Below are 14724 nucleotides of genomic sequence, written 5' to 3' on the forward strand. Positions count from 1 at the left end.
GGGGTGTCCAGGGGCAGGGGGAGCCAAACTGCCCCAGGTCCGCAGGGGCTGCAAGGACGGGCCTGCCAAGGGACAGGTTGTTAGGACCCAGGAAGGGATGAGCAGCCCCCTGAGGACCAGGGGTGACCTCAGAGGTGTGTCTGGGGAGGAGAAATAAGGAAAATGCAAGAAGTGGGCAAGGGAGAAAGAAGGTCACTGTCACTGAGGCAGGAAAGCCAGGCTCTAACACCGGGGGTGATTTGGGGAGACAGGCTGGCCAGCGTTTTCGTCCTGAAAATGCTAACATATTTTTGGATAAATGCTACAGGCTGAGAAACCCCTTCTTCCCTTGCATGAGCAACTCTGAATTCACGTGCACCTATTCTGTCTCTTCGCAGCTTAGTCCCGTTTCAGTCTTTGTTGTATAATGATCAGAGTTCAGTGGGAGCGTCACAACAGTCATTGTCACCTGCAGGACACATGGGCGCCTGGGCAGCTCAGTCCAACTCTTGGTTTCAGCTCAGGTTATGGCCTCAGGAGCTTCACTCAGCGGGGAACCTGCTGGAGATTGTCTCTCCCCCTTTGCCCCCAATCCCCCTCTCTAAAATAAATAGAAAAATCTTAAAATAATAACAGCAGGGGCACCTGGGTGGCTCAGTGGGTTAAAGCCTCTGCCTTCGGCTCGGGTCATGATCCCAGGATCCTGGGATCGAGCCCCACATCGGCCTTTCTGCTCAGCAGGGGTCTGCTTCCTCCTCTCTCTCTCTGCCTGCCTCTCTGCCTACTTGTGATCTCTGTCTGTCAAATAAATAAATAATAATCTTTTTAAAAATAATAATAATAATAACAGCAACACACGTCCCCACCAGTGAGTGACTCACTCTCTCAGACGTGCTTTCCCCACATGCTCATTCCACTCATGGTGGGGGGAATGACCCTTCTCTGGCAAAGGGGGACTGTGGCCAGTACACCAGCAGCCTCACTGCTGGGTTACCAGGCCTTCAGTGAAGTGCCGCATCCGGTGTAGGGCACAGGCACCCAGGGCACCTGGCCTGTGGGCTCGCACACCCCCAGATCCATACTTGGCGGATGGGCCACTGGGGGGTATAGCTGCCAACAGAAAGGGGGCCTGGGGCGACTGAACATGGTTCCGGCGTCCCTGTCCGCTGCTACCTCGGCTCTTGGGAAATTTCTCTAACATGCAGCTTTTAACAAGCAATCAACGGGGACCAGTTTGTGCATAAAACGCTTATAGTAAAAGCAGGTTTTTAACACAAACACAGAAACATGTCATCCGACATATAAAGGTTCTTTGTCACATATGCCAGTTTACAGAAAGATCGGGTTGCGGTCAGGGCTTAAACTAGAACTTCGTCGAAGGCTGCAGAGAGGATACAAAAGTCACAGGATGACTGCACCCTTACACGCGGTGCCCCTGGATGGCGCTCTATTTTGATACCCTTCAGCTTTGACAGTGTCTCTTGTACCCCTGTCTGTACTCCAACTGGGAAGAGCTGGGCACTCATGTGTGTGAAGCTGTCTGTTGCACATGTCTGTTCCCGTGTGCGTAAACGTATTTCTTATTGGTCGCTGGTCCCCGCTGACCTGGAAGGACAGTCTGCCTTCACTTCCAGCTTGAGGGACATTTGGGTTCCGTCCAATGTCAGACTGTGACCATGAAGTTGCTGTGAGGCTCAGGAGAGGCTCAGACACTAGTCCATCTGAGGTCCACTTCCACTGTCCTTGAGCAAACACCAGAGGGGACTGGCCGGACAGGGTTCAGGACAGACCTAGGTTTGGGAGTGTGAAGCCCCTTGCCCAGGGTGATGGTGCAGCGTCCAGCCCCCCAGCAGCACAAGGGGGACCCCGGTCCCTGCAGGTCCCCGCCACCACTCACTCAGGTCACTCTTCCATGCACAGCCTGAGAAGAGGCACATGGATGCCTCTCCGTGGTCTGGGTCTGACGCCTCGCTGCATCTAACCTGCAGAATCGTCCCCTCGAGTCCTCTGCATGCTTTTTAGGGTGTGTTTGTTTCCTTATTGAGTTTTGAGAGTCCTTTAACAGATAAAGGCTCTTTCTCAGCTTTGTCTTCTTACTCTCTGAACAACATCTTTTGAAGAACACAAGCTCTTGCTTTACACAAAGTCAAATGTACCCTTTCTTTTCTTTTTTATGGATCTTGCTTTGATATCTTCCTTATAAAGTCCTTGAGGGGCTCCTGGCTGGCTCTGTCGGTGGAGCCTATGACTTCTGATCTCGGGGTCATGAGCTTTAGCCCTACACTGGGTGCAGAGATTACTTAAATAAACAAAACTTGAAGAAAATGAAAGTCTTCGAGTAATCTGAGGTCACGAGGGTTTTCTGCTATGGTTATTCGGAGAAGTAGGTGAGCTGAGACAGATGCCCTGTGAGCGGGTGGCCCCTCCCTAGTCTCTCCTTTTTTTCCATTCTTTCTCTCAAAATGCTCCATGTGGCCACAGTCCGTCACGACACAGTGTCACGGTTGGCTTCTGTAAGCAACTTCGGTCCCCAGCCACATGCAGCACCGACGTGTTGCTACTGTGGCAGGAAGCGGGCTTCTCCAGTGGACAGAGGAGCACACGTGTCAGTCTGATGAGTCAGGGTTCATCAGCCCGGGTCTGGTCGCTTGGTCATCATGGGCTGGGGGTGGCCGCTGTCCACTCCTCTATGTTCCCGCATGTCGACTAGCAGGACCATGTCTCCCGAAGACCAGGGGTCCCACGGAGCCCTCCTCTCCTCCCAGGTGTTTGCCCAACCACTGTGAGCATGGCGGCAGATGCTCCCAGACCTGGACTGCCTTCCACTGCAACTGCTCCGGCACGGGCTACACGGGTGCCACGTGCCGCCAGCGTGAGTGCTCTCCCCGCCCCCACCCCTCCTCTCACAACGGGGCCTGGGTTTTAGGAATGTGACCCACTGAAAGTCCAGGGTCTGATCCTCGGGGCGTAGGTGGGGCCAGGACCCAGTCTCACAAAGACACGGGGTGAAGGGGAGACAAAGATCAAGAAGGGCTCCATGGTGTCTCTGAGTTGCCCATGGGGGAGGGGAGAGAAGGTTCTGGAACCAGAGTCCAGTGCCCAACGGGAGGAGGAGCCCCCATGGCCCTATCTCCTCTCATCCATCCCCCACCGAAACGGCAGGTGCCCGGTGGCTGTGCTTCAATGGACTGATGTTTCTAGTTCGACTCTTACAAGTAACTGTCCGTCCTCAGGTGATAAGTGAGCCAGGCCCCCCTGAGTGGGTGTCACCATTGTCCTCCCCAGCAGAGGGAACGCTGGCAGGTCCCCAGTCACCCACTGGTGAGGTCGCTCTGAGACACGGTCAGAGGGGATCTGACTCGCTCAGTCACCCCCTGCTCTTAATCAGTGTGGGAGGGGAGAGGCGTGGGGACACATTCACGAAGAACAAAGGTTCACGTGTTCTAGTAACGTCTGCCAACAGGTGACATCCAGGCAGACACTCGGGGTCTGGTTCCTGGTGATGGGACAGTGCATCAAATTCTGCACTGGGCCAGGAAATCGTATTTGCCTGTAGGGGCTCACCAGCAGTACAGGTCTGATTGCTGCACACTTTTCTTCTCCTTCCTTCATTACCTATCACACACATGCCTTTTAACAATCGTTCTGCATTTTCAGATTTGGTCACGTTTCCTCCCAGGGGGTGACTGTTTGCTATGGGGCCGAACGTGGGGTTTCCCTCACCTCCTCCTTGGAAATGTAGGACTCTCCCTCCACCCCATTTCCGGTGACTGACTGGTAGTTCTCCCCAGCCCTCTACGAGCAGTCCTGCGAGGCTTACAAGCACAGGGGCGAGTCCTTGGGGAGATACTACGTGGACCCAGATGGTAGTGGACCCCTGCAGCCCTTCCCCGTGTTCTGCAACATGACAGGTGAGTCAGCAATTTCAACTCCTATTAAACACGAAAGCACAGCCGGTAAGTAGATCTGTACCTGGTTAGCAGCTTTATTAGGGTGCCCTTGTAAGAGTAGTTATTCAACAAAAGTATTTGATATAAATCTTTAAAAAATAGCTCAGAAGTAAAAATTCATTATTATGTCATTATCAGGCATGTATTCTGTGGAACATTTAATAATATAATTTTGTCTATTAAATCCTAAAACAAAAGATTTTTCAAGACTTATCTGATTGAACTAATGGATGTGCAAGTCAAAAGCATTTTCACTTGTTTTTTCTTAAAGATTTTACTTATTTTAGAGAGACAGAGGGCATAAGTGTGGGGGAGGAGAGAATCTGCAGCAGGACACCCCCGCCACCAAGCACAGAGCCCACTGCAAGGTGCAGTCCCACGACCCTGAGATCAAGCACAGAGCCCACTGCAAGGTGCAGTCCCCGACCCTGAGATCATGACCTGACCCAGAATCAAGTGTGGGATGCTGAGCTGAGCCCCCTGACTCTGCCTTGTCACTATTCTGCCGTAAAAGTTGTGAGGGTTTCCACAGGACAGGGGACGGCCTCTGAGTCCATGTGGACAGGCAGCGTGTGCTGTTGAGTTCTTGGTTTCCTCTCAGACACGGGCGGCCTAGCTCTCTAATGGCTGCGTCTGTTTCTCTGACTGCGGCCACAGCCCCGTGTCTCGTCCACACTGGAGTCCACGCCTCCGCCCCTCGGCCCACACCACCCTGAGGCCCTCACGCCCCAGAAGGGACACCTTCCACACTGCCATCTCTGCCTTCCAGTGGGACATTAGCTCCCGTCTCTAGACGGGACTGCCTCCTCTTTAAATGTTCTACCTTGTTAAGTTTCAGTTAATCCAGATTCTGTGCACAAGGCTGGACACTGTCTCCCAAGATTTCACATCTCCCCGGAACCTGCAAATGGGACTGGGTTTGGAAATGAGGTTTCCACAGATGAGGTCCAGCTGAGCGGCAGTCCCAGCGCAAAAGCTGGTGTCTGGATGAGGGAAACATGGACACGGGAGGGGTGGGGTCGTGTGAGCAGCCGAGGCCAGCCCGCATTCCCACGACACCACTGGCTCTGCAGGAAGACACGGTCCCCCACCCCCTCCCTCAGGCTCTGGGCTCTGGGTATCAGTGAATCGCCCCAGATGCTGGAAGCCTTCAGGCTTCATGCTGGGTTTCAACAGTGGGTGAAGACAGCACACCCTGTTGCAAATTCCCTGAGAAGAGAACCATATCTGGATATATTTTTTTTTCATGATATTTGAATAGTTTAAAACCATGCCCATGAAATTTTTGATTTTCTGGCTCTTCAATTCTCAAGACAAAATCTGGCTATTGCTGCCTTTAAGCAAAGACTTGCTCAAATGTGAACCAGGCAGGTCTCCCTCCAGAGGGTGTGGAGCGTCTGGGATGCAGCACGTGTGCAGGCGGGACAAAAGCCCTCCCACAGCTGCCCAGACTGTCAGGGCCGGTGCCAACACAGGTCCATGCCTGACAGACCGCTCAGCCCGGCAAACACTAAGGGCTAGTCTGAGGCCAGTGTCTGGGGACCCCTAGTGCCTGGGGCAAACATCTCCTCTGGATGTCTTCTGCCTGAGGTGGTGCGTGGCCACACAGTCCCTGCTGCCCTTAGCATTCTGGGCAGACCACGCACCCTGTGCCAGGAGCCGTTCTGGGTGGGTGACAGCATGCTGCCTCGGGGGGAGGCCTGGTCCCAGCTCGTCAGCCCAGCACATGCTCCTGGGGGCCCAACACCAGACTGTGGGTGACACAATGGTGTGTGACTGACGACAGGGCTTCAACCCCAGGAGAGTGGGGATGCATCCTCATGTGTGTGTGTGCATGTCATGTGTGTGTACAGGTGTGTGTATGTATGTCATATGTGTGCAGGCATGTGTGTGGGTGTGCATGTAATGTGTGTGCAGGTGTGTGTATGTGTGTGCTTGAGACTCAGAGTGGCACTGAGGCAGGGCCACAGACCTACCCCCACCTCCTTGGTCCTGGGAGTCATGTATCCCCTCTGTGCTGGGAACAGTGCAGCAGGAGACGGGGACCCGAAGTCCATGTTAGGGCTGAGAGTCGTTATGGCTCTGAGGATGTCCAGGGTCGTCCTTGGGGCGGGTGGAGCCTTGAAAGCCCTGGGAGTGGTCTCGGGAGATGCTGCACCGGGACCCCCTCTCCTGGGCTCTGGGTGTCTGCCTTCCCAGGGGCAGCAATGTTACCGTGTCCCTCATCCCTGAAAACAGGGTCAGGGGCCAAAGGCTCATGTTTCATTCAAGGGAAAGAAAACTGACGTGTTTGTGATGCTCACAAAATCTGCCAAAATCGTAATGGGAATCGGGCTATTTGGGAAGAAGGACCAGGAAGACAGCAGAGGGAAGCTGCATCCCTGGGGCTCCTCACAGGCAGCAGCTGGAGGGCAGCCAGGGTGGGAGCAGAAGCCCCCCGTTCCCCCAGCATGTGTGCCCAGCAGTGTCAACAGAGGAACATGTCTCCAACACACCTGGTGAGTGACGGAGGCCTGTGTGACCCACCCAGGACAGAACACGGGTGGGGGCCACAGGCCATGGGCTCCTCATCTCCTGGGCACCGCTGGCTCATCACCACAAAAGAGGCATGGGCCACTGCCTCCCATCCGTGAGGACGTTCAGTGCAGATGGGATGTCTTCTCGGTACCTGTGAGGACCACGTGATGCCCTCGGGTCTCTGAGGCCGATTTCCATGCTGGAAACGTCTATGTTCCTCAGTTTCCTCCTGGGGATGCAGGCCCTGCCCAGCAGCTGTGCCGTGCTCCAATCTGGTTTGGTTTGGATTCACCTGCTGTGTGAACTCTGCCATCTGTGCTCTGATGTGTCATCAGGTCAGAGGAAGCATTCGAGTCAGAAACTGGAGCGTCTCATGGTAGAGTGAGTGTTGGGTTTCAGTCCAGATGAATCCAGCCCCGCATGGAACCAATGTGCCCCTCTGTTCCCCAGCCGTGTCCAGAGGGCAGCCCACAATTCCACGTCACACAGGCTTCAGGATCCACCGTCACATGTGGACTCCAGTGTGACCCATCCCCAGCGACCCCAGGTCCATCCCCACGAGAACGTGGAGGCCCATGGCAGGTGACCCACACCCCCAGCCCACTCACTCCTGGGCTCCTGCAGCTTCAGAGCAGCAAAAGTCCTGAAGAAACGAGCCGCTCCAACTCTGGGATGTGCCACCACAGTCCACACAGCAGGCAGCTCACACAGGACTCCCTGGTCAAGCTGTTCCATGGCCTGAAGTCCTCGTCTGATGCACACTGACAGCCACGGGCCGTGGATGTAGCTCGGGCAGGAATTCCAGACACACAGGATCGACAGGGGCCACACAAAGTAGCAAACCAACAGAACCGGGTCCATATGGCTGCTTTTCAGGCCTCTTAATTGGACATATACCAACAAAAAAGGGACAATTTAACCAATTCCTTCTCAGAGATGATGCTGAGTGACTGAACCACACAGAGAGAGTCCCAGCAATGGAATTAGAAGAATCGATGTCCCCTTGGACACCAGTATTCAGCATGCAAGATTCATATTCCAGCCACTGGGCCTGGTAGACAGAGGTGCCCCAGATAGACAGACGTGCCCCCAGGAAGACAGAGGTATCCCCGGAAGACAGAGGCATCCCAGGTAGACAGAGGTGTCCCAGGTAGACCGAGGTGACCCAGGTAGACAGAGGTGTCCCAGGTAGACCGAGGTGTCCCAGGTAGACTGAGGTGTCCCAGGTAGACAGAGGTGCCCCAGGTAGGCAGATGTGTCCCAGGAAAACAGAGGTGTCCAAGGTAGACAGAAGTGGCCAGGGCTCATGGCACTGTCAAGGCCAGGGCATCTCGTCCTACAGAGCAGGGTCAGGTGTGGGTCCAGGAATGCCACTTCTGCGTTCCTCTCAAGTCTGAATGGAGCAGGTGTGTGACGCCCCAGTGACCTGCAGAGAGCCCTCAGGTCAGAGCACATGAGAGGAGCACGGGCTGCTGACGATGTCGGGCTCATTCTCCAGCGAAGAAAAGAGTATTGTTCTAGTAGAAAAGCCATTGTTTGCCTTGCATTACTTTAAATTATTAGAGAAATTTAATAACGCAGTTATACGTCTTTTCTCTCCCATGAATGTTGTCTGGCTAAAAATCCAGAAACACCCACTTTCACTACAGGATCAGCTCAGACATAACTGACACACATCATCACAGGAAGACCACTCTCTCCCATGATTTAAGGGTCAGAGTCCCATTTGTGTTGCCTCTGCATCGGCCCACTAGAAGGCCACTGGCAGTGCTGAGTGTCCCGCTCAGTGATGCTCCTCTCCTTTCTCTCTTGCTCCACCCGTGAGACGTCCCGTGGACCGTCGTGCAGCACAACAGCTCAGCCCTCACCAGGGTCAAGGACGCAGACCAGAACAACCCCCACTGGGCAGTGTTCCAGTACGAGGCCAGCCTGGAGCAGCTGCGGGCCATCATCGCCCGTGCCAGGCACTGCCAGCAGATGCTGGAGTTCCACTGCAGGAGGTCTCGGCTCCGGGACCCACAAGGTAGGTGCCCACAATATGCACAGGTCAGCAGCCTCTGCCAGCCCCTGCCAGCCCCTGCCGGCCCCTGCCAGCCCCTGCCAGCCCCACCTCCCTTGCTGAGGCATAGGTGGAGGCAGCATGGAGTGCAGGTCTGGCTTGATCCAGGGGAAGATGCTTCCCTTTCTCCCTCATACCCAGACTGCTTCTCAATGCTGCTTTGGGCTGTGCCTTCCTTCCTTCTGATTACCTCACTGAGGCGCTGTTTCTTGTGTCTTCCTGGTCCTCACTGCTCTTCTCCTGCTCTGGCCTTGATTTTTCAAACCATCTACTGCTTCACTCTTTATGAAGGCATATGTCTTCCCGGACATGGCTTCCACCATGCATGTTCCTACTTGGGATACTCTCAGGCCCTCTGCACACCCCCTTCAGGGTCCCAGGAACAAACTCCACACTGGCTCCTCAGCTCCCAGTTTCCCAGTGTGGATGCAGGGAGTGGAGACCACACAGCATTTATGACACAAGCTCATATTTGAATTTTGCAAATCAATCCTCTTTTCATCCATGAGGAAAATGGTAGGAAAGTGTATATAGCCTCAGATTAAAGCTAGTTCTCCTGAGAAAGAGCAGTTGCTGGTTGAAGGGAAGGATGACCAAGGGCTCCCGCTGGAAGGCCGGGCTCTCTCAGGCAAAACCCTCTACCTCCCCCAGTCTCCATAGTACTTACCAATTTGAAAATGCAACCAGAGGCCCTTGGTGTTCGGACAACCTTTGGAGAGTCACTGTTGGTGGGAGAGAGAAGGGATATAGAAAACACACTTAGAAGTCGCAGCCCGGTGATGTCATTTCTCCCTGGTTTGAAAGCACAATGGTGAAATAATTAAAATTTTAAAAGTGTTATCCAAATATCTATTAAATATTTTAAATGCCATTAGCCTCCTAGCAATGAGCTATCAGCTTAATTTGGAAGTAATTCATCTTAGATGCCTTCTTGCACATCTCTGTTCTGGCCACACAGGGAGGTGGTAGCAGCCACATATTTTCTTGGGAGCGGCTGCCTGTCCCAGGTGGAGAGATCCAAATCTGTCAGGGAGCGGGACGGACCATGGCATTGCCACACCCTGGGTGCTCAGAGTCTCTTGGTGGCCATGCAGCCACTCACCGGCATGGAGGAACGTCCACACAGCACCGCTTTCCACCAGCCCCGTGGGTGCGCCTCCCAGGGCACCCTCACTCATCACTCCCTCCCGGGGATTGGGGCTGCTGGGGTTCATGGAGATGTGGTCCGTCTCCTCCGGTGGCCCGAGTTGTAATATGGTGGCCGTGGGCTCTGGTCCCGTGGGGGCGCCGCTGCTTAGGCTTTCAGAACAGAAGATGTGCTTGGCCCCGGGGAAGAGGGTTCACCCATGGAGGTGTGACTGGCTGTTCAGCACAGTGATGCAGACAAGCCTCAGCAGGGACTGGCCCCACACAGTGCCCACAGGAGCCCACAGCCCGGACTCAGAGGGGAGTCCACAGCCTGAGCCTTGGAGGGGAAAGGAGAGAGAAGGAGCCCACTTCTGGACACCCACCCGTCTGTGCCGGGTTGTTTCCATCCAACAGGAATTCAGGTCCGCAGCAGGTGTCACTTCTAGTGTAGCTGCCAGTGTTTTAGCCCTCAGGACAGCTCACCTTTTAATCTAGTTCTCAAAGAAATCATGTAATTTGGCTGATTAAAACTTATTAATGCCATGATGGAGAGACTTGGGTACTTCTGTTTATTTTCATTGCAATCAGTCTGATGTCGTCGGACAAACCCGAGCTGGATTAGAATTGTCCCAGCAACACCATCCTGTTACAGCACTAAGAACAGGTTCTTTTCTGGAGCAGACTTGTTTTTGGCTGCCGGTTTCTTAGTAATGATCTTGGAGGGAAGGGAGTCGTCTCAGGGAGGCAGGGCTCGGGGGCCAAGCAGCAGTCACTTTCTCAAACCTGTCTTTCAGATGGAACACCTCTGAGTTGGTGGGTTGGAAGCACCCACGGGACACGCACTTACTGGGCAGGCTCCATGCCTGAGGCCCAGACGTGTGCTTGTGGACTAGCGGGGAACTGCGTTGACTCCCAACATCTCTGCAACTGCGACGCAGACCAGGACGAATGGTGAATTGCATGTGATTTCCGTCCACAAGACGGGCTTTCCAGTTGCTCAGAATGTGTATGTTCGGGGAGATGCTACACAAGCCAGGCCAGGGGTCAGGGGGGAGGAAATCACACCTGAGAGGGTAAAAAAACATCTATGGTGATAAAATATGATACTGTTCATCTGAATGATTAAGATCAATGATTTGCTGGTTTGCTTTCTTTTCTTCACTTCCTGTTTCTTACTTCTAATGCCTTCATCTGGGGCAGGGACAGGCTCCCTCCCAACAAGAGCAGATCACCGATAACAAGCCCCAGGTACCCACCACCAGCCACCACCTCGAGATCGGCCTCAGGTGGTGGGCTGCCCCACCTGCTCACCCCTGCCCAGATTACTGCTATGAAAACCCACATATCACACTGTCTCACCCCCCAATATTCTATTATCTTGATAAATCCACGGGACTCGCTAATATTTTTTGTTCAGTATGACATCAGCCTCATTATCATTTCTAATGGTTTTGAATCATGCCCCATGAAGTTCACTTAAGATGTATCTTTTTGACAGGACATAGTTTCTGAAATGTCCCTCTGAGACGAGGGACATGAAGCAGTCCCTGGTCAAACAAGTAAAGGGAATGGTGCTCTGTGGGGGTGCTGCCTGGGGAAGCGGGCTGGGCCTGCATACCCCGGCTTGGAGAGCGAGTCCAAAATAATGGGATCACATCGCTGGTCAAATCAGGTTATGTTTAAAATCATATATATCACACGGAGATCACACTTTGGAAATACTAGCCTACGGAGTGCCACAGATGTGAAAATGGTCCTCCACATATGAAATGGAAAAGCTGTCTCATGTTGATAGAACATCTGAAATTAGAAAATTGGTTACTTACACTTGAGGCTAAAGAACTTGCATGGCATATTGATTTTTTTAATTTCTTTGAAAAGTGGGAAGGTTTTGAAATCTCTGGGATTCATGTTTCAAATGTATCCCCAATTTAAAAATACTCCCCTTAGCTCAAACACTTCAGGTACCACATTTATACGCTACTCTGGGCACAGGTCCTGGACACAGAATCACCTTTAAAGGAACAAAGTTTGATCTACGGGATCCATCTGGCTGTAGAATGTCTATTACACTCAGGAATCAAGACAAAATCGGGATGCTGTGGAGTGGGGGAGTAAGGAGACGTTTCTGGCTATGTGGCTCAGAGCAGGACCCTTGGCCATTAACGTGATGTAGGAGTGGAGGAGGCCTCTGGGGCAGGGGTGAATGACTCTGACAGTCGGGGTCTGGGAAGGAGCAAGACTGAAAACTGAAGACCATCTATGGACAAGACATGGGGGTGAGACATGGGGGGGCCAGTGTATCTGTGGTCTCCTGTCAGTGACGAACAGGGTGTCCACCAGGAAGAAACCCCAGAAAGCTGCAAGACCTGGTGTCTTGTCCAGAGGGCATGAGCCCCCTTCTGCCTTCTGACCCCCAATGCCTGCCCTATGGCCCCTGTGACTCATTCCCACTGGAAAGATGTTTCTGGATATGCAGCATCACTGATCCTTCTGGATATTGCCCCAAGATCCACTTGTAGAACCTCTGCTTCCTGTCTGCACGACGTGGAGTCACAGGGTTAGAGCCCCTGGGAGCAACAGTAACCCAGAGCCACAGACGGCGGGCCACCTGGGCACCTCACACCAGTGAACCAGTTCACAGCTGCAGAGGACTGTGTCTGACGTGCTGCACTGTGCTGCCTCTATGCAACTGGGGTGGAGAGCACAGCCTAAATCCAAAGAATTCTCTGGTCTTCTCCGGCACTGACTCACCCAGGACATGGCAGTCACAGCAACCACAGCCTGGCAGGGGAGAGGCCGAGGTCAGAGCCTCAGGAAAGCCATATTCAAGACACTTCAAGGTGGACAGCTCATCCAGCAGCAGTGCCCCAAGGCAGAGGAGTGCCCACAGTGGGTGGGACGAAGGGGGCTGGTATGTGTGACTTAAGACCTCAGAGCCAACAGCAAAGCGGAGGGCTTGGCCCACTGGGGACACTACCGGCCACCACCCTGGAGAGTCAATCACAAGACAGAAAGGAGCCGATATGGTCACAGGATATCAGTGCAGTGCAAGGGGTGGGCTGTAGCAAGTGCCCCGCCCAGGGCCCCCAGATGCTCTGTGCCTGCCCCAGACACCTCCCTTCCCTCTACCTGGGGGCAGTCATGGACTTCAAGGATGTGCTTGGCCTGAGCAAGCCAGGCTGATGCTCCAGAGGGCTGACGCACCCAGCATGCCCACCATTAGTCCGAGGGACAAGGCGTGAGTGGGCAATCTTCACACTACGGTTGCAATGTGTCTGTTAGTCTGAAATTCGTAAAATGAAAGATTAAAAATCTGTAAATGAACTCAGAGGGTGGGTGTGTGTGTGTTTGTGTGTGTGTGCATGGGTGTGAGTTGGCAAGCTAATTCTCTGATTTAAATGGAAAGAAAAGCATCAAAAAGAGTCAAGACCATGTTGAAGAAGAACAAAGCTAGAGGGCCTTTCCTACTGGGTCTGAAGAGAATGTGATATTGGGGCAAAGGCAGAGGGACAGTTACATGACAGGACAGGGGAAAAGCCAGGTACAGAATGGATGGTCCTTTTTTTTTTTAAAGATTTTATTTATTTGACAGAGAGAGATCACAAGTAGACGGAGAAGCAGGCAGAGAGAGAGGGAAACAGGCTTCCTGCTGAGCAAAGAGCCCAATGTGGGGCTCGATCCCAGGACCCTGAGATCATGACCAGAGCTGAAGGCAGAGGCTTTAACCCACTGAGCAACCCAGGCGCCCCAAGGATGGTCCTTTTAATAGAGCTGAGTCAATTAGATAGCCATATGAATAAATTAAATTTTGGCCTTTATTTCACACTACACAAAAACCAATTCCAGTCAGATTTCAGATCAAATATCAAAGAGGAAAAAGTAGATTTTAAAAGAAAACATAGCCGAGGATCTTCCAAAACCAAATCTCCAAAGGGTAACATTCTACATTTTCATTTTCACGTGTGCCCTAATCTCTCTCTCTCTCTAGCTCTCTCTCTCACGCACGCACACAATTTATTTATTTATTAATATCATTGTGGGCTTTTGAATTTTTACTTAATTCACTGTGTTGTAACCCTTTCCTGCCATTTTTAAATTTCATGCTTAATTTTTTCTAGATTTGACCAGTGGGAGTCATTTCAAGCTATGCCCTTTTAATATGTTAATACGTGTCTATTCTTTAGCATTTTCTTACTTTTGGCACAATACGAGATTCCAAACTCGTACTTTCTCTGCTGCAGCTTTCGCCATTTCTACAAGCTCTGGTTCCTTTTAGGAAAAAATGGTACTTGGGTATCAGTACTTGGAATTAGGTGTGCTCAGTACTCCTGGAATGTCTTAGAATGCATGAGCTCACCAATCCCATTACACTGCCATGGGATAAATTCTAACCATCCTCTTTCCGTAATTGTAACTCCCTTTCCAACAGCTAGGAGCCTGGTCCTCGTTTTCTACAAAGCATGTACTTCTATTTTCAGTCTTGGAATTTGCAAAAAGTGGTATCGGAATCACTAACCCATAACTTGAGGTGGGGTGTGGAGGAGAAAGACAGAGAGGAAGCCTACTGATAGAGCTAACATTTCCTTAAAGGTCTAGGGTTTTCTTTTCCTTCCTTCCTTCTTTCCTCCCTCCCCCTCCTTTTCTTTCTTGACTTCAGGTAGATCATTTAGCACACGTAGTGTAAAAATAGTCACAGACTAGTTCTTGGTCCCTCCTTCAGTGTAGCTATGCTATAAATGGTTATCTGTGATTTGTTTCATTCATTTATGTTTGTATTTCATTTTAAGTTGTTCCCATCCTTGTTAACTCTATTGCATTATTTGTTTTATTCCGAGTGTTCTAGCTTAGTAGGTGAAAATATGACGGTTCTAAAAGTAAACTGAACAAAGTTTTCATCTTTGTGTATATCCCCATCCCCTTCCCCACCTCCATCCTCATCTCCACACGGCTGACCCTGCTCCTGCAGATTCAGGGCACTAGCTGCTCATCAGAGCCTCCACAGTCTATAAATCAGAAACCCACACAGAACTGATGCCCCGGAGTGCCTGGGTGGCTCAGTGGGTTAAGCGGCTCTGGTTGTGGTCTCAG

The 14724-nt window shown here is 52.1% G+C and overlaps 1 protein-coding gene across 1 annotated transcript in view; it reads left to right on the forward strand.

Annotated features, from left to right (window-relative positions):
• Positions 1-14724, forward strand: part of LOC309844097 (contactin-associated protein-like 4) — a 127104-nt gene that overhangs the window by 78673 nt on the left and 33707 nt on the right. Inside the window, exons 11-14 of the mRNA XM_082690279.1 lie at positions 2745-2851; positions 3771-3890; positions 8272-8469; positions 10428-10584. Of these exons, the coding sequence (XP_082546405.1) occupies positions 2745-2851; positions 3771-3890; positions 8272-8469; positions 10428-10584 (582 nt within the window). The remainder of the gene's footprint in view (positions 1-2744; positions 2852-3770; positions 3891-8271; positions 8470-10427; positions 10585-14724) is intronic.

The sequence above is a fragment of the Mustela nivalis genome (genome assembly GCF_964662115.1).
Source record: "Mustela nivalis genome assembly, chromosome: 11".
Classification (NCBI taxonomy): domain Eukaryota; kingdom Metazoa; phylum Chordata; class Mammalia; order Carnivora; family Mustelidae; genus Mustela; species Mustela nivalis.